The sequence below is a fragment of the Urocitellus parryii genome, chromosome 3 (assembly GCF_045843805.1).
Source record: "Urocitellus parryii isolate mUroPar1 chromosome 3, mUroPar1.hap1, whole genome shotgun sequence".
NCBI lineage: Eukaryota > Metazoa > Chordata > Mammalia > Rodentia > Sciuridae > Urocitellus > Urocitellus parryii.
Genome location: NC_135533.1, coordinates 196,335,576 through 196,356,862, shown reverse-complemented (window position 1 = coordinate 196,356,862; position 21,287 = coordinate 196,335,576). Strand labels below are relative to the sequence as shown.

The 21,287-nt window shown below is 41.6% G+C and overlaps 1 protein-coding gene across 1 annotated transcript; it reads right to left on the bottom strand.

Moving 5' to 3' along the window:
* Window positions 1–9,651: 9,651 nt before the first annotated feature.
* LOC113191781 (zinc finger protein 621-like) lies at window positions 9,652–20,825 on the bottom strand. Its single transcript, XM_077796477.1, has 6 exons — window positions 20,780–20,825; window positions 19,466–19,575; window positions 19,191–19,239; window positions 18,418–18,498; window positions 12,061–12,165; window positions 9,652–10,721 (listed from the first exon to the last, which is right to left on the bottom strand). Exons 1-6 carry the CDS (start codon window positions 20,823–20,825, stop codon window positions 9,652–9,654), a joined length of 1,461 nt encoding a protein of 486 aa, XP_077652603.1.
* Window positions 20,826–21,287: the final 462 nt, after the last annotated feature.

Genomic DNA, 21,287 nt, shown 5'->3' with positions numbered 1-21,287 from the left:
AAAAAAAAAAAAACAGAACAAATTACAACTAAAGTGCTAATGTTGCCTGCAAAATAACAGCAAGCACAACAACAACAACAAAAACTTGCTTATTTAATTCATTACTTGATACACTGAAAACTCCTGCTATCCTTGAGACTGGTAACATTAGAGTTGAGATTGAGCAACAAAATACTCCAGCTCTGTTCCCAACCACTGAAAACACAAATAAGGTTATTTACTATCTCTGAAGTCTCATATCTTTTTTATACAAATCTGAGATTTTTATATCAGGAAGGAAAAAAAGAAATTAAAAAAAAAAAAAAACTTTCAATGCCCTGTGCTGAAATATCGAGTAGGAAAGGACACCAGCAAAGTTTGTATTTTTATTATTAAAATCCTAGGTGTTAGCCTAGCAACTAAGGAGGCTGAGGCAGGCAGATCACAAGTTTGAGGCCAGCCTCAGCAATTTAGTGAGGTTCTAAGCAACCTAGCAAGACCCTGTGTCAAAATAAAACATGAAAAGGGCTGGGGCTATACCTCAGTGGGAAAACCCTGGATTGAATCTCTAGCGGAAAAAAAAAAAAAAAATGTAAGGTGTCCTATGGAAGTAGCAAAATGGAATAGAAAGAAATTTGGGGGCCAATTGAAATTTCCTATAACACCATAAATACCTTACAACTGGTAAGTAGACAGTGGAAATAATAAAACATTGATTATTGACTCATTTTAGTGGAAGATGAGCCATCTTCCAATCAGGCTTTATTTAGCAAAATTGCCAAAATGTCTCCTTTAGGCAATCTGTTTAGTCATCTGGCTTTTAAAATGATGCAACTTTAAAAATTCATTTATTTATATTTGCATTGCTGGGGATTAAACCCAGAGCCTTGCACTTGCTATGCTAGGCAAGTGCTATACCACTGAGCTCCCCCCACCCCTAAAATATGATTTTTATATTAAAGCAATGTTTATAACTTCTTTCTGGACAACCATGAAGTAAATTATTAATACTAATCTACTTTGTAGGCACATTAAGAGACCACACTTTGTAGTACTTATGAGAGTAATATGAGGTATTTGAGAAACAAATGACCTATTTTCAGACAAGAAATAGGTGGCAAATATGAGTGCTGGACAACGGGCAGCTCTTGGGACAACTTCCTGGGATTTGGGAGAGGTTGACAGAAAGAGGCAGAAGAACAAAGGACATAAGAAAGAGGCAGAAAGACCTCGTATTTTTTTTTTTTTTTTTTTTGCCTGTGCCACTAATACTCGATCCCTCTAAACTTTCTCTGTAACTTTACATAAAATATATATTTCTACATAGTACATTGTTATAGATTTTTTTAAATTATACTCATCTTTTGTATTCTAATTTGTTATATATGACAGCAGAATGTGTTACAATTCATATTACACATATAGAGCACAATATTTCATATCCCTGGTTGTACACAAAGTGGAGTCACACCATTTGTGTCTTCATGCATGTACTCAGGGTAATGATGTCTGTCTCGTTCCACCATCTTTCCTACCCCATGCCCTCTCCTTTCCCCTCCCTCCCCTTTCCTCTATCTAAAGTTCATCTAATCCTCCCTTGTTCCCGCCAACCCCATTTTGAATTGTTGCGGGCCAGCCATAGGCTGTGTGTGTGAACTGTGAGCATTTTGAGCGCTTAATGGACTGGACTGACGTTGCTGCTCTGTCTGGACTGTGCACATCTGTGTCCTTTTCGCCCCCTCTGCCTTTTGATCCCACACAGCACCTGAGATGGGTGTGCCAATCAATCTACTGACCACAAGACATCACAAGCAAGACTCCACCCCCTGAAACCTGACCCTTTGCTTTATTTGGCAAGAACAGTCCATCAAACCTTCATTTGTGTGTTCCCCTTATATAAGAATAAAGAATTCAGGTGGCTCTCTCTCTCTCTTCCAATGGATTCCTAAGGTTGTGAGCTGTCCCGGATTTTGAAAAGGCATTTCTGTGTTCTTATGTGTTTTCTTCGCCGTTTTCGTAACTTACTGGTGCAGCCAGCTTTTGGGAACCCAGCATAGGTCGCCAGCCCAGTTAGTTGGTGATAATGAATCAGCATCTTGTATCAGAGAAAACATCCTTATATCAGAGAAAGCATTTGGTTTTTTGGGATTGCGTAACTTCAATTTACCTGTAAATGCCACAATTTTATTCTCTTTTAGTGCTAAATACTATTCCATTCAACCAATACATATATGAAAAAAATGGTCAACATCTCTAGCAATTAGAGAAATGCAAATCAAAACTACTCTAAGATTTCATCTCACTCCAGACAGAGTGGCAGCTATTAAGAATACAAACAACAATAAGTGTTGGCAAGGATGTGGGGGGAAAGGCACACTCATACATTGCTGGTGGGACTGCAAATTGGTGCAGCCAATATAAAGAGCAGTTTGGAGATTCCTTGGAAAACTGGGAATAGAATCATCATTTGGCCCAGCTACCCCACTCCTCAGTCTATACCCAAAGGACTTCAAAACAGCAGACTCCAGGAACACAGCCACATCAATGTTTATAGCAGCACAATTCACAAACCTAAACTGTGGAACCAACCTAGATGCCCTTCAGTTGATGAATGGATAAAGATAATGTGGTATATATACACAATGGAATACTATTCAGCATTAAAAGAGAATAAAATCATGGCATTTGCAGGTAAATGGATGGAGTTGTAATAGATTTTTAAAATTTCCTACAAATCATATATTATAGTATATGTGGGTTTTTTGCAACTTGAGCTTTTTTGTTTTATTTTGTTTATTGGGTATTCTAGTATTTGTTACTTTGGTTTTATTTTATTTTTATTTGTTCAGTTTTCTATGAACATGATCTGTAACATCTGGGAGCACAAATGATATTCAGAATTTTCTAGCTATTCTTTGTCCTTTTCCCTTCTACATAAACTTTAGAATTAGGCTGTCTAGTCACATACATATAACCACTTTGGAATTTTGACAGTTTTAATTTCCTAAATTCATTTGACAAAAACTTAAATCTCAGTGTTGTCCTTCCCTACCCATGAGTGCATCCTCATTTAGAGTCATTTTTAATGCCTGTAACGGACATTTTTTATAGCTGCCCCAAACATTTTGAGAATCATTTCCCATTTTAAGATTTCCCTATACTATGATTCTCATGTTCCCAGGAAGAATCCAAAAACTGTTATTTCCCAAAATCCCCTGCTACTTAGAAGCACACAGATAACCATTTCCACTGAGCAGGTACATCCTTGCAGAAGATGAAAGTAAAGATCTAAGATTCTACAATCTACCAAAGTGACTGTGAGGCTATTTTTTTTTCTCCAGAATGCAAAGCAAAACTTGTGGGCCAGCCTCTGTCTTCTGTGGGTGTGGCAGTCCAACAGCAGGCCCTGGAAGCTTCTAGGTTTCCACTGGAACTGTTTGGTACCGTGGTTGGTGGTTTTTCCTGTATTCTCTTTGTGTGGCATCCCATCTTATGCCTTGTTTAGAAATTCTGTGAGCTGGCTGGGCATGGTGGTGCATGACTGTAATCCCGTGGTTCAGGAGGCCGAGGCAGGAGGATTGCAAGTTCAAAGCCAGCCCCAGCAACTTAGTGAGGCACTAATCAACTTGGCAACAACTTGTTGCTAAATAAAACATAAAGGCTTGGGATGTGGCTCAGTGTTTTGCCCCTAGGTTCAATTCCTGATACAAAGAAAGGAAGAGGAAGGAGGGAGGGAGAAAGGGAGGGAGGGAGGGATAAAATTAATTCTGTGAACTAACTAACAGTATATAGCAAATCCCCTCTGCTTAAAGTGGATTCTGTTGTCCACAATTGAACACTGCCTTCTACGGAACTGGGGACCAGAAGTGGGTTACTAAATGTGATAGACCCTTAAAAATGGCAGAACTGCTTATTGGAAGTGACTAAGAACATGGTGGTGTAGGATTAGATATGGCCAATAAAAAGTAGGTAGGCCAGACAAGATGGGACCAAACTGGATGCATGTGTCTTCTCATTCTGGCAGTAGGATGAAGACAGAGCCATTCTCTGGAGCTTTCTGTTCTTTAGCAAAGGAAGACACACAAATATCAAGGTAATGCCAAGACTGTGAAGATGAAAGTTTAAGAGAAAAAAGTATAAAGTTAACTAGTCTAGGAAACTAGAGCTGTCCCGGATTCCAGAAATGTAGTGACTGAGAAGAAGCATCAAGGACCTACTTGAGGTTACTGGTCATGATTTCAAGTGAGACAAATTCAGCATGGCAGCGTAGTTTTTCCAGATCACTTTTGGTAGCAAATGCGCAGGACCAGAGAAGGCAAAGAACTGTACTTAGAGCCAGGGTTTTGTCAATCAAATGTGACAAAGCAAGAGAAGGGCAAGGACAAGACTGCAGAGGAATTACTTTAAGATTCGACCTTGGAATCAAAGCTAGGTGAAGAAAGAATGGGCAAGAAAGAGGTAAAGGACAAGTCTAAGGGAAGTAAAAGACAGTGAGAAATAGGAAATAATGGAAGTTGAAGGATTATCAGCATCAGAACCCTAAAGGATTAAACTTGAAAGGTGATAGAGCAAGATATTTAAAGTGCTGAGATCACAGAGTGGGTGACATTTTGGGTGATAACAAGATCCACATATTGACCAAAGGAGTGAGTGGTGGAGGTCAAACAGAAACAGAAATTAAATGATTATCAGAAGGGTTATTCATTGAATCACCAAAAATTAAGACAAGAATATTTTGAGATATTATGCACCTTGAATATATGCAATTTTTACTTGTTAATTATACCTCAATAAAGAGGAGGGAAAAATAATGAGGGGGGGGGCGGGGGAAAAGAATGACAGTTGGCCAGGAACTAAAATTGCCAAAAAATGAGGGGCTGTGACTCAGAGACTAGGGAGTACAGCCAGATGATATAAGGATTCAAAACTGGAGGATCTTAGAAAAGGAGAGGGGTGAAAAATGATCTGGAACTAGCGAAGGGAAACAAAGAGGATCCAGATCTGGTGTTAGGTATGTGTAAGAAATACAACCACCATTTGGGAATTCTGCCATTTCAGAGCAAGGTAGGAAAGCAATATCCTCAAAGTTCTTTTTAGAGGAAGAAGGTAAAGACAATGTTCAGGGCTGAGACAAAATACAGGGAATTTTGCTAATAATGAGTGCCAATTGTAGAGAATAGAATGAAAGGATTTCAGAAGTTAGAGAGAGGTAACAAATGACAGAGGGGATAGAGATAATAGATTCAGAGATGTGCAGAGATAATAGACTCAACTTGCTGGAGTTCAGGGCTACCTTGAGATGACCAATATAAGCACAAAGGACATGATGAAATAACGGTGAACAGACAGATAATTGGAGGATAATTAGAGGGTCTGGAGTCCCCCTCTTTATTTCTGCCAGTGGAGGCATAGAGGCCTGAGGAGGGATAACTTTTCTCTGGGTGTTAAAGGTTTAACAAGTACAAATGAAGGCCTGGAGCCCCCCGCCCCCAGTTCTGGGGATTGGTTGAATTAATACCTTCTTCCTTTGCAACCTCTCCATCTCCTACTCTTTAGTGCCTGTTTAACTGTTAGAGCACATATACTGGACATCTTTTTACTATTTTCCCCTCCTTTTGTCAAATACCTTCTAGGGAAGTTTTCTTTTTCAGTGCTTATACTGAGTATCTCATTTCTGATATGCATTTTGAGTTTTTCAGAAGTTTCTGTTTTTCCTCTGAATTCTTTTTTATAGCATGCTCTTATCTCATGGGTGTGAACATGATATTTTCTTCTTACATAGTATGTTTCCTTTAAGTGGGCTTTGTTGCCCACCCCCACCCCTACCTCTTGCTTATTTCAGCCTTTCATACTCTTGGCTATTTATTTATATCTAAGAAAGGAACTGTGCATGGTTATAACTTTCCTGTAGAGCCATTTCATTGGGGAATCTGAGATGTCAGTGTCATTGGTCTTTTCTTTTGACCTGACCAAAGTGGTTTTAGCTTAGCAGGTGCCAGAGTCTAGTTGGCAGCATTTTGAATAGAAATCACCTAGAGAGTAGAGAGTAGAATGAAAGATTTTCAGAAGTTAGAGAGGTAACAAATGACAGAGAGGGGATAGAGTTGAGGGGTGACAGAGAAGGACCAAACATTGAGTGTGGCACCCATCCTCCAAAATTCCTGAGAATGAAAGAATGGGGAGGTGACCAGACAATCGAAGTGGTTTCTAAAGACTTTCAGCCAGTTTTCCTGTTTCTAGCCCCACTTGCGTCCCCTGCTTTCTTAAGCCCCTTGGGAATTCTGCCATATAGCCTGGCTGCTCCACTTTGCCAATATGTCTTAGGATTCATCTTTCTGGGGTCTGCTAAAAGTCAGCACTCTTGGACTGGCTTTCTTAGTGCTATCTATCATCATCAGTTTTCTTGTCCTTGTGAGTTTGTAATTCCTTTTTATCTTTTAACCCTCAACTGTTTTAGTGGCGTGCCAGGAAGGTGTGGACGCTAACATTCATGTTCAATTAACTACAACTTTCCCTCATGTATCTTATATCTGCTAAATATACTTTAGGGTTGGGGTTTGTTTTTTGTTCTCCGTTAATTTTGTTATTGTTTCCCACCACTAAGCATCCACCCAAACTATGGGCTTCCAAACTTATTTTCTCAAGAAAACACGTAAAACTCAATACTGCTCTGAGTATCATCTCTTATATCCCATAGACTGATCTGTCCTATTCTTTTTTTAAATATTTTTTTAGTTATAGGTGGACACATACCTTTATTTTTATGTGGTTCTGAGGATCGAACCCAGTGCCTCATGCATGCTAGGCATTCTACCACTGAGCCACAACCCCAGCCCTGATATGTCCTATTCTTATTGTTACTCAATCTAAATCATCTCTAGAATCTACTGTGTTCTTTAATCCAAAGCTATTTTGAAGTGTATTAGTTCTATAAGAAGAAAAAAATATTTTCCTCTTTACTTCAGCCAATAAGCAAATAAGTAGCAAGAGAGCGCCAATGTCAACCCCGACAAGCCTTCCCACAGTGGAGACTCGAGAACTCTTCATATTCTCTCCTATGTGGAAACTAGAGAGAAAAGAAGCAGAAAAGAAAGACGTGTCTCATGAAACAGAAAGGAGACCAGTAGAATAGAGGAAGGAGATCAAGGGAAGGGAGTGATAGGAAAAGGAAATTAATGAGGAATGAACTTGACCAAATTATGTTGTATACATGAATGAATATATAACAATGATATCTAATATGCATAATTACAATGCACCCATAAAAAATTTTAGGTTTACCATGCATGTATGAGTTGTCAGATGAATCTATTATGTTTAACTATAAAGCTCTAATAAAATAAAATTTTTGTTTAAAAACAAACAACAAAAAAAGATTCAATTTAATAAATAAAACTCATGGCCATGGGGGAGGGGGCTCTTCATAATTACATAAGATTTCTTTGCCTCTCTTCCCAGCAGGACATGTTTCACTTGCTGTTCAATGTTCTAACTGACACCACCTGAACTAATTTTAGAAGTCTCCCTAAAGATCCACTGTGAACTAAGGCAGTCCCTCCCAAATCTCTTATGAATGGATGTTTCAAAATAGCCCACAGGCATTTTCTAAGTCTCTCTCCAAAGAATGGTCCACACCTAAAGATCTGGCCAATACCACAGGTACCCAAAATCGGAATTTCAGGTAGTTAGGTCAGAAAATTACTTTGTTGTTTTTTCCCAAGCACACAGGTAAATTCAGACTAAGTTTAAACACAAGAATGTAAATACTTTTTTATTACTTGCTATGGATAAATATATAGATAGCAAACAACACTAAAGGAAAAAAGTGTATGGCCTGTCCATCCGTGTTCAGGACTTATGTTTACATTAATGTTAATAATGCATAACTCAAGTTCTTTTCCCTTATTCACTTCCACAGCCTTTTGCACAGCTGTAATAAAAGAACCTCCTCAAGGGATCAACCAACAAGACCAACTAAGCTTGGTGTGGTGGTGCATACCTGTAATCCCAGCAGCTCAGGAGGCTGAGGCAGGAGGATTTCAAGTTCCAGGCCAATCTCAGCAAATCAGCAAGGCCCTAAGCAACTTGGCAAGATGCTGTCTCAAAGTAAAAAATGAATTAAAAAAAAAAAAAAAAAGGCTGGGGATGTGGTTCAGTGGTAAAGTGCTCCTGGGTTCAATTCCCAGCACTGGGGGAAAAAATATCAACTGAAAATTCCACTTCATTAACCTACAACAGAAGCCTAGTCATTGATCTACTATGCAGCCCTCTTTGTTTCTAAAAAACAATTTGGGAAGCTTATTCAGATTTAACCTGAGTTGGATTCATATCACCACTTCTATTTCTTTGGTAATTCATCAAATTCAAACTTAGAACTCATGAAACCTGGAGAAAAGAAAATGGAGAAATCAGTGCTTGCAAAGAGAAAAACAGAATTCTCACCAGGAAAAACTTATACAACAGATGCAACATGGATAAAAGCCTTTGTGTATATTTATTTATTTTGTTTGGTGTATATATGAGTCTATTTATATAGGAAACAACAGTTAAAAAGAAACATCTACATATCAAGAGCTAAACTAAAGGGGAAGCTGGGAGCAACAGCACATATCTATAATCCCAGCAGCTCAGGAAGCTGAGGCAGGAGGATCACAAGATAGAAGCCAACCTCAGCAACTTACTGAGGCCCTAAGCAACTCAGTGAGATCCTGTCTTAAAATTAAAAAAGAAAAAAAATTAAAAGGACTAGAGATATGGCTCAGTGGTAAAGTATCTCTGGGTTTAAGCCCCGTACTCAAAAAAAAAAAAAAAAAAAAAAACCCTAAAGGTGAAAAATCCTCCTTTACACATAAAAAAATGATTGTGCATAAATGCTATCTCCATTATCAATGCATAAGTTTTATTATTTCATATTAACTTGTGCATAGAGTATTGGATCCTCAATGATCCATAACAAAGGCAACACAATTTCAAAAGTATCAATACCTACCTAGTGAATGGCCTGGTAAATAATCTGCATTGATTTTCAAAGTCTATAAATGGAAATTTATTCTAATTCTCTACTTCCACAGATTTTTCATGCCTCCTCCTATTTCTCTGAGGTTGCTTCTCTCTAATTACATCAGCCTAATACAGGGATGTCCTCTTTCCCAACCTTCCTTAATGTACCTAAGTAACCCCTCAGTTCTTCTAACACTGGTAACCCTAGGATGCAGTCACAGTCACTGTTGTTCAAGTCTGAAAGGGACCAATGCAAATGTTCAGTATTTCCATTTTCTACCCAGAAAAGAATATATTATATGAACACAGTCTTTAAATGTATACAAATTACAATAGAGTTTATATAGAAACAGTAGTAACCCATGAAAGGGAAAGGGAAAAAAATACAAATAAAATCAAATTAAAGTGGAGATCTGTTGGTCATAAGAGCCATAGGAATGTCAAGATAAAGCTCATGAAGGCTGGGAGTGGTGGTGCACACTTGTAATGGCTTGGGAGGCTGAGATAGGAGGATTACAAGTTCAAAGCCAACCTCAGCAAAAATTGAGGGGCTAAGCAACTCAAGTGAGACCCTGTCTCTAAATAAAATAAAAAAAAATAGGGCTGAGAATGTGGCTCAGTGGTCAAGTGCCCCTGAGTTCAATCCCCAGTACCAAAAAAAAAAAAAAAAGCTCAAGAGGAGTGAGATGGGATCAGAATAATTGGGGTGGGCTTCACAGAAGGAGTAAAACTCTGAAAAACATGGACTATTTGGGTAGATGAAGAAGGTATTCCAGATATAGGCAGCAGCATGAACAAAGGCCCAGAGGTAGGAATGAGAACAGCATTTGGAAAGGTGAGTGAAGGCACAACCACAGCGGGAGCAGGGCATGACCCCTGGACAGGAACTGGTACTAAGGCTGGTGCTAAGGCTGGAGAAGGGCACTGGGGTTTGCTCAGGCTTGGCTCAAGAGCCTTGACAGGCTTCTCCTCGACTGGGTGTAACTTCTGATGCTGAACAGAACTTGCGTACCATTTGAAAGCTTTTCCACACACTTTACATTCATAAGGCTTCTCCCTGGTGTGAACTGTCTGATGCCGAATGGAGGTTATTTTCTGAGTGAAGGCTTTACCACACTCCTTACACTGGTAGGGTTTCTCCCCGGTATGAATTCTCTGATGGACAATAAAAAGTGACCTACACCCAAAAGCTTTCCAGCACTCCTTACATTTATAGAGCTTCTCCCCTGTGTGCAACCTCTGGTGCTGAACAAAGGCCGCGCTACGACGGAAGGCCTTGCCACACTCCTTGCACTCATAGGGCTTCTCTCCAGTGTGGATCCTCTGGTGCAGAGTCAAAGCCGTGCTGGAGCTCAGACCTTTGCCACACTCCTTACATTCATAGGGCCCCTCTCCAATGTGGTTTTTCTCATGGACAATACAGTCATAGCTAGACTTGAAAGCTTTGCCACATTCCTTACATTTGAAGGGCTTTTCTTCAGTGTGACTCATCTGATGCCGAAGAAGCTTTGAGTTGAATCTGAAGATCTTCCCACATTCTTTACATTTATAGAACTTCATTCCACCTCGAAGTATCAGATTTGGATTTAGACTGAAAGTCTGTCTTAGTGCCTTGCTTTTAAAACCAAAATGCTGAGTATTGTTTCTGGGCCCTTCTCCCTTGGGCATGCTGTGTAGCTCTGTCTCTTCAGAGGCTTCCTGCTTTATAAGTGGCTCTTCACTCTTGATCCAGGATTTACCACCTGCCCAGAGAAAGCACAAGTGTTACTAGTTACTGAGCCAAAAGGAAAACGGTCAGGTGATGCCAATTTCCCCTTGAAGAATGATCTTTAGAAAAATACCCTTGAAATGGCTATAAGTACCCACAAAGGAGAATGAGAGACACAAAGATAAATATTGACATACAAGTGGAGAAGTGGAGATGCTCAAAAACAGACCAGGAAAGACAACCAGGAAATGGCCCCCATGAGGAAGCCTGAAGAATGAACTAAGGCAGGGAAAATGGAAAGGAGAACCTCAGGAATGGGAAGGAAAGGAGGCAATGGGAAAAGCAGAAACCAAAAAAGATAAAAAGAGATAAGAGGGATTGGCAGTAAATTAAAAAAAAAAAAATTAAGACAGACCCGAGACCTAGGAGAGGAAAAAAAGATGCAAGAATGGGAAGAACAGAAAAACAGCTCAGCAGGTCTCACAGGCTGAGAAACAGAAAGCAGAAAAACATGCCCCACCTATAACCCAGGAAACCACCCAAAATTCTAAATAATACCCTAATAATCTTTAAAATATTCTATATAATGTTCTGGATGGGATAAAAGAAAATTCTTTCAGAAAGGCAGCTGGAACAGAAGTTGGACTAGAGAGCGGTGGACCACCATGGCATCACTGCTCAAGGACCTACATACATCAACTCCTAGAGTGCATGAGAAGCAAGACTGGGAATTCTCCTACAAAAGAAAGCAAACCTGGGTAATCAAAACCTTCCAGGACTGGTAAGCCAGCTCAGAGAACTTCAGGTATTCTGGGCGTGTGTGTTGGGGATATGCTAGGAAAATATTCCTGGCCAAATATTCCAGTCCCATCTTTGACAAATACAATATGGACCTAAAGATTATGGGAAATGGAACTTTTAGATGAATCAGATACAAAAAAGACAAAGCCATTCTTGTCATTGCTGAAGGCCTAAAAATAAAATTTGTAGCTCTAATACAAATCAGTTTGGCCCACAGGATCACATAATCCTTAAAGTTGGCTGAGACTTCACTTCTTTGCAATGAAAAATTACATTAAAAAAATCAAGAATTCCCACTGCTAAGTGAGATAAGTAGTAGTTTTGGAGCTACTGGGTCATAGCTTTACTGCTTAGAAAAACAGCCACATGAATGGGCCGACAGTGTGGGGCTGTGCACTCCTAGGGGCTGGTTTTTCCAGGCTGGGGGTCAGAACTCAGTGAGGACAGAGGTGCACAGGGTATGACCTTAGCAATGACTGGGAGCTTTGATCCCTGCAGCAGAAGAAACATTTCTCACACAGTAAACCAGGAAGGCACGGTAAGAAACATTACAACTAGGTTCTCTTACTCACCAGGACTGAGGTTGCGCAAAACCTCTGTCTCCCAGGGATCTGCACCCCATGGCGCTTCCCCTCTCTCCAGCTGGGAGATGAGAACAGGTTTGTGGAATGGAAATGCTACTTTAGGAAGAAAACAAGAAAGAAAGCTAAGAGGAGACATCCAGCACTGTTCCTGAGACCTCTTCAACCTACCTTCCACTGGGCTTATTAGGGAGGGAAATGAAACACCCAGAAGGTCAAGTGAGCTACAGAAGAGTTCCAAGGAGGGGGTCCAACTGTGCTCCACAATGAACCAGGGGGATATAATCCTCCTCAGGAAGAAACTTTTCCATCTGGTCCTGACTTAGAAGAAAACTCCCTCTGGAAGCATGTATGTACTGCTTTCCTGGGAGACTTCACAGAGAAGTACCAACATCCCTAAAACTGCAAGGATGGAGAAACAAAGCACTCACCTGGGTTAGGAGCCAGGAAGGGCCTTTGCCCTCAGGTCCTAGAACCACACCCTTCCCTGAGTGTAAGGAACTTCAGTTTTAAAACCAAGGGAATCAGGGATTTCCCCACCCAGCATCTCTGGAGGATGGTGATAGCATCCCTCTGGAGTCACCAGGCCTAAGGGATACTAGAATCTCCAAAGCATAGGAGGCACTAACAGATCTCACAAAGGGCCCCTGGGAAACATCTTACCCAAGGAAGCCACATTCTCATAATTCTCCAGCATCACTTCCCTGTACAGAGCCCTCTGCGCAGGCTCCAGGCTGGCCCACTGATTCTGGGTGAAGTACACAGCCACATCCTCAAAAGTCACTGGCTCCTGAAACAACAGATTCCTGCTCAAGCTCTGAGTAAGGGGAAGAAGAGGGCAGTCTAACCTGCAGGGAAGAAATAGGGTGCCACCCTAAGCCCCAGAGAAGGTTTCCTTAGGAAGAAAAGCACCCAGCACCCCAGCCAGGAGTTGGCTGTCGGCCACGTTTCCTAAAATGGGGAGCACCAGCAATGTCCCATCTATACAACTCTGGAGCCCCAAATTGCTATCCCAATCACATAACCTGGCCTCCAGCACTCTCTCCCTGGTAACCAGGTCAACCCTTGTGTTCCTGGCTTTACAGATCTGTTCCTCTGGCACTTCCCATTTTCATGTACTCCATAATCCATCACTGTATTTTTTATATATTACCATTAAACACAGCTGCCACTCACCCTGTCTCTACCCATCCAAAGCACATATGCAGCCCCAACTGCCTCTTCCTCAAGATCATTTCTGTGTCAGAGCAGCCACTACTTACAAATGTTCTGCATTTTCTACCTATCTGCTTATCAGAAAGCTGGCTTTCTTGAAAGAAACCTGTACCCTGCCTATTCTGGATGTCTTCTCTGAACCACCTATCTTCAGAGACAGGTTGGAAGTGCCCTGTCCCTGGACACAGATCCATCTCCCAGTCTTCTGAGCTCCATTCCACCTACCCAGGCTGTCCTCCTTGCTGAGGGCCATTGCCAAGTAGGAATGACGCATCGATATTTCCTTGCCAGCGTACCCCATGTTAAATGGACTTGCTTTGGACATTGCATGTGTCTTTGAGAAAGGTGACCCTGCTCAAGGACCCTGCTCAAGGACCTAATCCAGGATTAGGGTGTATCCTGCAGGTTTTAGGAAGTATCCGGGTTTAAGACAATTTGGGTTTAGGGTGTTCCTGGTTTAAGATAATCCGGGTTTAGGGAAGTTGCAGGTTGAAGGTTATTCCTGCTGGGAGTAGGGCGTGCCTGCTGCCTGAGTTCCCGCTGAGTTCTCCTGGAGAGAAAGTTTTTGGGACGTGAATTGTGCGGGAGAACTTGGATTTCCCCAGAACATGTTTGTACAGGGCCGGTGTGAGTTCGGGAATAAGAATTGCTGTTTGAATCTACAAGGTGTGTGGTGGCTCTCTCCAGGAGAACTCAGCGGGAACTCAGGCAGCAGGCACGCCCTACTCCCAGCAGGAATAACCTTCAACCTGCAACTTCCCTAAACCCAGATTATCTTAAACCGGGAACCCAAATTGTCTTAAACCCGGATACTTCCTAAAACCTGCAGGATACACCCTAATCCTGGATCCACCCTGGTCCTTGAGCAGGGTCACCTTTCTCAAAGACACATGCAATGTCCAAGGCAAGTCCATTTAACATGGGGTACGCTGGCAAGGAAATATCGCTGGCAAGGAAATATCGATGCGTCATTCCTACTTGGCAATGGCCCTCAGCACCTCCTCACTGAGTATGCCTATCTCTGCCTTCCCAAGGGCCATCTCCATCTTCCCAAGAGTGGAGAGAACTAATGTTTGTTGATTAGCCTCTGAGGTGAGTGACTTTAAATCTTGTATTTCACTTAATCCTTACAATACATATATTGTAAGGAATTAACATTCCCATTTTTCAAATGATAAAAGTAAAGTGCAGAAAGATAATTACTTTAGCCAAGATCATACAGCCAGAAAAATAGTAGAGCTCTAACTTCAACCCATATCTATCAAATATCAAAATGGGCTCTTTCAGCATACCAGTCCCCCACTCTGGGCTCATAAACTTCTCTAAAAACATAGCTAAACCCTGAACTTCATCAAAATCTGGTACTACCTCCCCTTTGGAGACTAGTTTCTTGAACTCCCCAACTCCTCAAACCATCACTCAATCCATATTTACATATATCCTCCTGGCCTCCTGGCCCCTCCTCCCAATCTGGATTAAAGGTCAGTTATTTCAAAACCACACATAACATACTGGGAGCAAGAGCTTCTGAACCCTTCCATGACGCCCTGTGAAGACCCAGATAGTTTCAATCTGACTCTCAGAGTCTCTAAAGTAGCCTGTGCCCTGGAGTCTGCATGGGGGAATAGGGAGAAAGGAAAGCTACTAGAACTGCTTTTGGAGGAAGCAAGGAAAAAACACACCAAGGATAAATTCTGGCAATTCAAATTGCTCGCAGCAGCTCTACTGACTCTACATGTAGGTCCTTATGAGAGGTCCTTTTAAAACAAGAGCAATGAAAAGTACTCAGTTTAAAGGAGATACTGATTGAAAAAGAACAAACGTAGACACTTCTCAAAGGGAAGCTAGCCTTTTAACTGAGCAATGATGAGGTGCAAAGCACGCCCCAAAAATCCAAACAGCAGACTAAATCAAGTTGTCCTGTGAGTTATCATCGCTTCAACAACTGGGCATCAAAAGCTTCTAAGGATGACAAACACAGGCTTGCAGGTAAAACCAAACCTTACTCCCAACACCTCCAAAGCTTCATGAACACCTTTTTCCTTCCAGCCTAATGCTACCAATCTCTTCCTCCCCAAATTGACCTTCCCATCTGCCATCAAATATCCCAAGTTTCATGAGTTCTAAAAATATGCTTAACATTAAAGGGAAAATGTACTGTCTTAAGACAGTTGGGTTTAGGATGTCTTTTTTCCCTCTTATGTATTTTGAAGGTCCCTCTGAACTTCACCTTGTTATTCTCCACAGTATTTTTCATCATCTGACTTACTACATTATTCGCTGTTTATCTGCCCCACCAGAAGTAAGTCCCTCAGGCAGGGATTCTATTTTGTTCATGATTGGATTATTAGCACACACAATAGTGTTTGTCTTATACTGGATGCTTAATAACATTTGCTGAAAGAAGTAATTTTAAAATTGGTTTGGCCATAGATGGAAAAAATTTTTTTCAACTTGTGAGAAGGGTGGAGAAGCTATTATGAACATCACTGTAACAGTAAAATGTCATAACAATATATCTGTTAAATCTGAGGGATGAATATTTACCATGAGCTGAGGTCCTATGTTCTGCAATCAGGCAAAAGAGCATAAATATAGAAAAGTAATGAACATAAATATCTTTGCTTGAAGATAAAATAACTATCTGTCTGAAAGTATCTAAAGACCCAAGAGAATAAACTGAAACACTTAGAACTGACAAAAAGTTCATTAACTTATTTAGATACAGGATAAGTAAACTATAATTATTAGATTTCCTAAATATCATTGATACCACTGGTTATCAGTCACAAGTTCTGCTCCCTCACATGTTGAAGTATGACATTAGAGAAGCAACAAAGCAAGCATATAAACCGGGGTTTATTTAAAAGGGGTAACATAGACTTCTCCCAGGAGGGAGAAGGGGGCCATAGCTGGTATCCTGGTATCCCAAGAAGTGAGGGTGTTTTGCCTTTTTATATGTCCTAGGCTTCCTTTGTTCTCCTGCTCTCTTCTCCTTATCTCTCTCCTTCCTGCTACTAGGCTTAGGAGATGCTTGAAGGGATGGCAAAAAGGTAAGAAGCAGATGGATGGGAAAGGGCCAGATGAAGGAGCCCAGAACACATTAATTAACAACTTTATAACTCCGTATAGCAACAGGTTGGAGCAGGAGCAGATTATCTTGACAGGGTAGAAGAAGGGCTCTGAAGGAATTAATATTTCAATTCCTCCATTCTCTGGATCCAACCCTTGCCTATCTGCCTGTTTAATTCTGGCTTCATCATCACAAACAATTGGAAAATATAATGGGAGAAAATAAGATGCCTTTTATATAAAAATAAATAAGAACAGACCTAACAAATTTTCATGCAAGATCAAGATGAGGAAAACTAAATGTTCACTTACTTGAAGAACTGAGTAAATTGGAATATAGAATTTCTGAATAGAATCAAATTTGTTTAAAAAAAAAAAAAGGTCAGTTATTTCCAGACTCACCTATGAATTCAACAAAATTCACTTTCCCACCCCAAAAATAATAATGAGATTCATGTAGGGCTGGGAAATTACTTAAAGACTTCTGAAAAAAAAAATACATGTGAAAGACTAGTCAACAATATTTTAGGAGAAAAATTTGAAAGAAAGAAGAGGGATAACTAAACCATATTTTAAAAGGACAATATGTTAGCTGGGCACAGTGATACGTGCCTGTAATCCGAGATATTTGGGAGGCTGCCGTGAGAGCGTGAGAATTTGAGACAGCATAAGCAACACAGCAAGATCCCAGCTCAAAAAAAAAAAAAAAAAAGGCATAATATGTCAAGAAAATGAGAAGATAAACCACAGACAACAAGCAAATATTTGGCTGAGCACAGTGGCACACACCTGTAATCCCAGCAGCTTGGGAGGCTGGCAGGAGGATCACGAGTTCAAAGCCAGCCTCACTTCTTGGGTTACCAGGATACCATAGTAAGTCCTTGGAGGAACCTTAATGTACATTACTAAGTGAAGAAAACCAATCTGAAAAAGCTATATACATACAGCTCCAACTCTGACATTCTAGATTAGACAAAACTATGGAGAGAGTAAAAAGATCAATCAATTGTTGTCAGAGGTTAAGGTGAAGAGGGGGATGAACAGGAAGTGCAGAGAAGATTTTTAGGGCAGTAAAGCTATCCTGTATGATACCATAATAATGGATACACATCATTATACATTTGTCCAAACCCAAACTCTAATGTAAACTCTGGCCTTTAGGGGACAATGATGTGTCGACATAGATTCATCCCTTGTAACAAATGTACCTCTCTGTGGCAAGATGTACATATGTAGAAACCTCTGTTTAATGTAATGGTAGGAAGCATATGGGAACTCTGTGCTTTCTGCCCAATTTTGCTGTGAACCTAAAACTTCAACAAAATATCAAGACTGTTTTCAAAATAAGTAAATAAAAGAAAGTACACTACTTAATCTCTTACCTGAACTTCAATATTCTCTTCATTAACTCACTTGGCGAATTCACCACTAAGGACTGGAATTTTTTTTAATATGTAATTCTAACCATGTCACCTCCCCCTGTTTAAAATTCTCCTGTGGACTCCCCCTGGACTCTTCTAAGAGAAATAAAAGTCCTCACCATGATTCACACAATACCTGTGCCTACTTCTCCCACCACATATTGAACCACTGTCTCTGGCCTCTTCCTATTTCTGGAGAATACCCAGCTTTCTCTCCCACATCAGAGCCTTTGCATCTAGCATTTAAAAAATGCATACTGGAAAAACAATACTGGTCTTTCTGGGATACATCCACAATTTGTTGGATATATCAATTCTTCAGTGAAGAATTTCTCTGATTTCAGCAGATAACTTTTGTTGGCAGAATGTGACCGGGACTTTCACTGGCAGAATGTGATCAGGACTTCCATTTTTGCTGGAGAATATTTGGGTTCCCTCACGTCTACTTTAAAGCTACACATTCAAGTTCACCACTGTACACACAAAACACTTATTTCCCCCTCCATATATCTTACATTGCCATATCCCTGGTGACAAAATCAAAGAGGAAACCACAGCCTAGCCAAATGAGGCCCTCTTCATCCTTGCCTGATTACCTGATAGCTAATGTGAGTGAAAAGACTTAAAGAAAACAGCTCACCTGAGGCGGAGCTGTTTGGGTCATGGCTGATAGTACGTCTCCTGGCTCCATGTACTGTCTTCTGGGTTGGGAAAGCAGAACCTTAGAAGTTAAAAGAAGAGCCATGAGTACTGTGAACCCTGTCCTAAGCACCACACCCACCCTCTCACTGGAGAAACTCTCGGGCTGTTCTCACACGATGACCCCATTTCCTTCACTGCTCTGCTTAGCTGGACAATCCTCCAGCTGCCTGCTCAGTCCGAAAAGCATTCTTGAGTCCATTCACATGCAGTGGATTGAGGGATCAAAGAAGCACCAGACAAGTCTCCTCATTGGAGAAGTGCCGGTTTATGGAGGACCAGCTCTGCACATTTATAGAGCTGGGGCGGGTTTAACAGTTTAATGGTTTAACAGTTGGCACAGGACGCTTTCTGATTGGTGGGTAAGGATCATGAGTCAGCAGGGCTCACCATTGGGGGACTCTTCCTGCTGCTGTCTTGGGGGATGGGGAAGTTAACACCGGAAGAGAAGCGCGCCAGGTCTCTACAAACGTGGTTTTACAGACTGCTTACAGGGACCTTGGCATTGAGCAGGGGTCTCTCTGGAGACAGGGGGCAGGCGTGGCTGAATGCGGACAAAGGGACTGATGCTGACCCGAGACTCAACAGGGATTTGAACACCCCACCCAGGGAAGGAGGAAACCACAATATCAGAAACGTAAATACCGGACGAGGGAGGCTGCCAAGACAAGATTTTTTTTTTTTTTGGGGGGGGGGCAGAAATGAGGCTCACACCTCGGTGGGGCAGCCGGGGGCTGGGCGCCGGCTCTAGAAGGTCGCGCTGCTACCTCGGGCGGCTTCTGCGAGGCTCAAACGCTCGAGCGCAGGTGACTGAGGGGCAGGCCACCATTGGGACCCAGTTCAAGGGAGGAGGCTGATGAGCCGCCAGGGGCAGCGAAGAATCTGGCAACCCAAGACCTGGCCCGGTGGAACTTGCTAACAGACACGATCTTCCTCCGCAAACATCTAGAAGCTGGAAACTAAAAGCCCATCCGGAAGCAAGCAAGCGCCCAAGGGCCCTCTAGGCCGCCTGGAGGCCGCACATCTCGGTGGTCCCCGCCGCCGGACCCACGTGACTCGGCGCCCAGCGCAGTACTGGTTGCAGCGGCCGTCTGCTGATCTGTGGCAGATGACACATCCTATATATTAGCATGTGTCTCTGAGACAGCAGCCTTTGGACAAAAGTGACACCCGTCTAACCAACTACCTCTCAGCCGTCGGCCCACTTTACTGCGTGGATCCCGAAGCCCCTGCTGTGCAGGTGTGGGGAGAATGTCACTTGTTATGTCATCTCCAGGAGGCCAGAGCCAGGGATCCTGCTGGAGGCCACGGTTGGCAAGGAAAACCACGGTTCCACTTACCCTTTTAGTCTTCGTCCTTCCTGGGACTTAGACCAGGGTGGGACAGACTCATCTAACAATGAAAATAAATGTGACTGTTCCCAGACATCCTGTATATATACAGGGTATTTCCTGTATTAAATGTTTTTGTTCTGTACTGACGTGGGTAGGATACCCAAAATGTTCCATATTTAGCTTTTTCTAATAATTACAAAAACTCATTAGTGTATGTTTCTGCCCAGCAACTGGCACTTATATCATTTACATGGTAATATTGGGGGGTGGGCTGAATCATACCTTCACAAATAAAGATCTGGACAATCCCTGATGGTCTCTCTGAAGGAAGGGGGTGGGGGAGATGGAGGGTGAGAATTTGAAGTTCTTATTTTTCATAGTCAAGAAAGGAAATAGCTGGCACTGTGGTGCGCGCCTGAAGTCCCAGCTACCTGGGAGGTTGAGGTAGCGGGATCGCTTGAACCCTGGAGTTTGAGACCTGTCTGGACAACCTAGCAAGGCCTCTGCTCAATTTTTTTTTTTTTAAGAGAGAGAGAGAATTTTTTAATATTTATTTTTTAGTTCTCGGCGGACACAACATCTTTGTTTGTATGTGGTGCTGAGGATCGAACCCGGGCCGCACGCATGCCAGGCGAGCGTGCTACCGCTTGAGCCACATCCCCAGCCCTCTGCTCAAAATTTTTAAAGGAAAAACAAAAGTGAGAAAGAAAAACAGAAAAAGCTATTGTTTGGCCAAAATCCCAAGTCCCAAATTGCTGTTAATTTACATAACTTAAGGTCGGTCAGCACACATGGCTCTGAAAATAAAAACAAGAAGCAAAGGCCTCACCTGGGTGCCCACCTCCTCCCCTCCATGCCACACCTCCGTAAATGTCATTCTGAAAGTTAGCAAGTACTTTGCAACCTTCTGAACATCAACCAATCAGTGATAAGTACCCCCTCAAACCAGCCAATCAGTGGTGGCTTTACCTGCTGGACAACAATCAATCAGCACGTACCTCACTACAATAACCATGCTTCCAAAAATCAATGGATCAACAAGTAGCTTTACTCCATGACCTCTTGGGAGTAATGTAGGAAGACAGGCAGGCTTCACTTACTTATTTTTCACCTCTCTGGTAATTCTACTGAACATAGTTCAGGTACATAGCTCCTACCCACCAAGCATTTGGTGCTACAAAAGAAAATTAGCCTCCTACCACAAAAAGCTGGAAGTGACCCTGGGTGTCTAAATATATTATTTTGTTATAGGAATCCAACTTCTTAGAGTTTTGTCTTTCTTTTTGCTTGTTTTGTTTTTAATTACTTTCACATGGACTAACAACAATAGCACAAAGAAGTCCTATCATGGAGACTATTAGGAATCTACAGCATGACAAATCACTCTAAAACTTTGTAGTTGAAAGCAATACATTACATTTATTATCTCATAAAATGTCTGTGGATCAACAGTTTCGGAGTGGCTCAGGCACTGGTT

Excerpts from the sequence above, each read along its gene's own strand:
- LOC113191781 (XM_077796477.1), bottom strand. The coding sequence starts at position 20,825 with ATGGTTATTGTAGTGAGGTACGTGCTGATTGATTGTTGTCCAGCAG. Across the intron at positions 19,240-19,465 it reads GCGGCCTAGAGGGCCCTTGG|CAGCGCGACCTTCTAGAGCC; the intron begins GCGCTTGCTTGC and ends CGCCCGAGGTAG. Across the intron at positions 18,499-19,190 it reads CCCCCGGCTGCCCCACCGAG|GTTCTGCTTTCCCAACCCAG; the intron begins GTGTGAGCCTCA and ends TTAACTTCTAAG.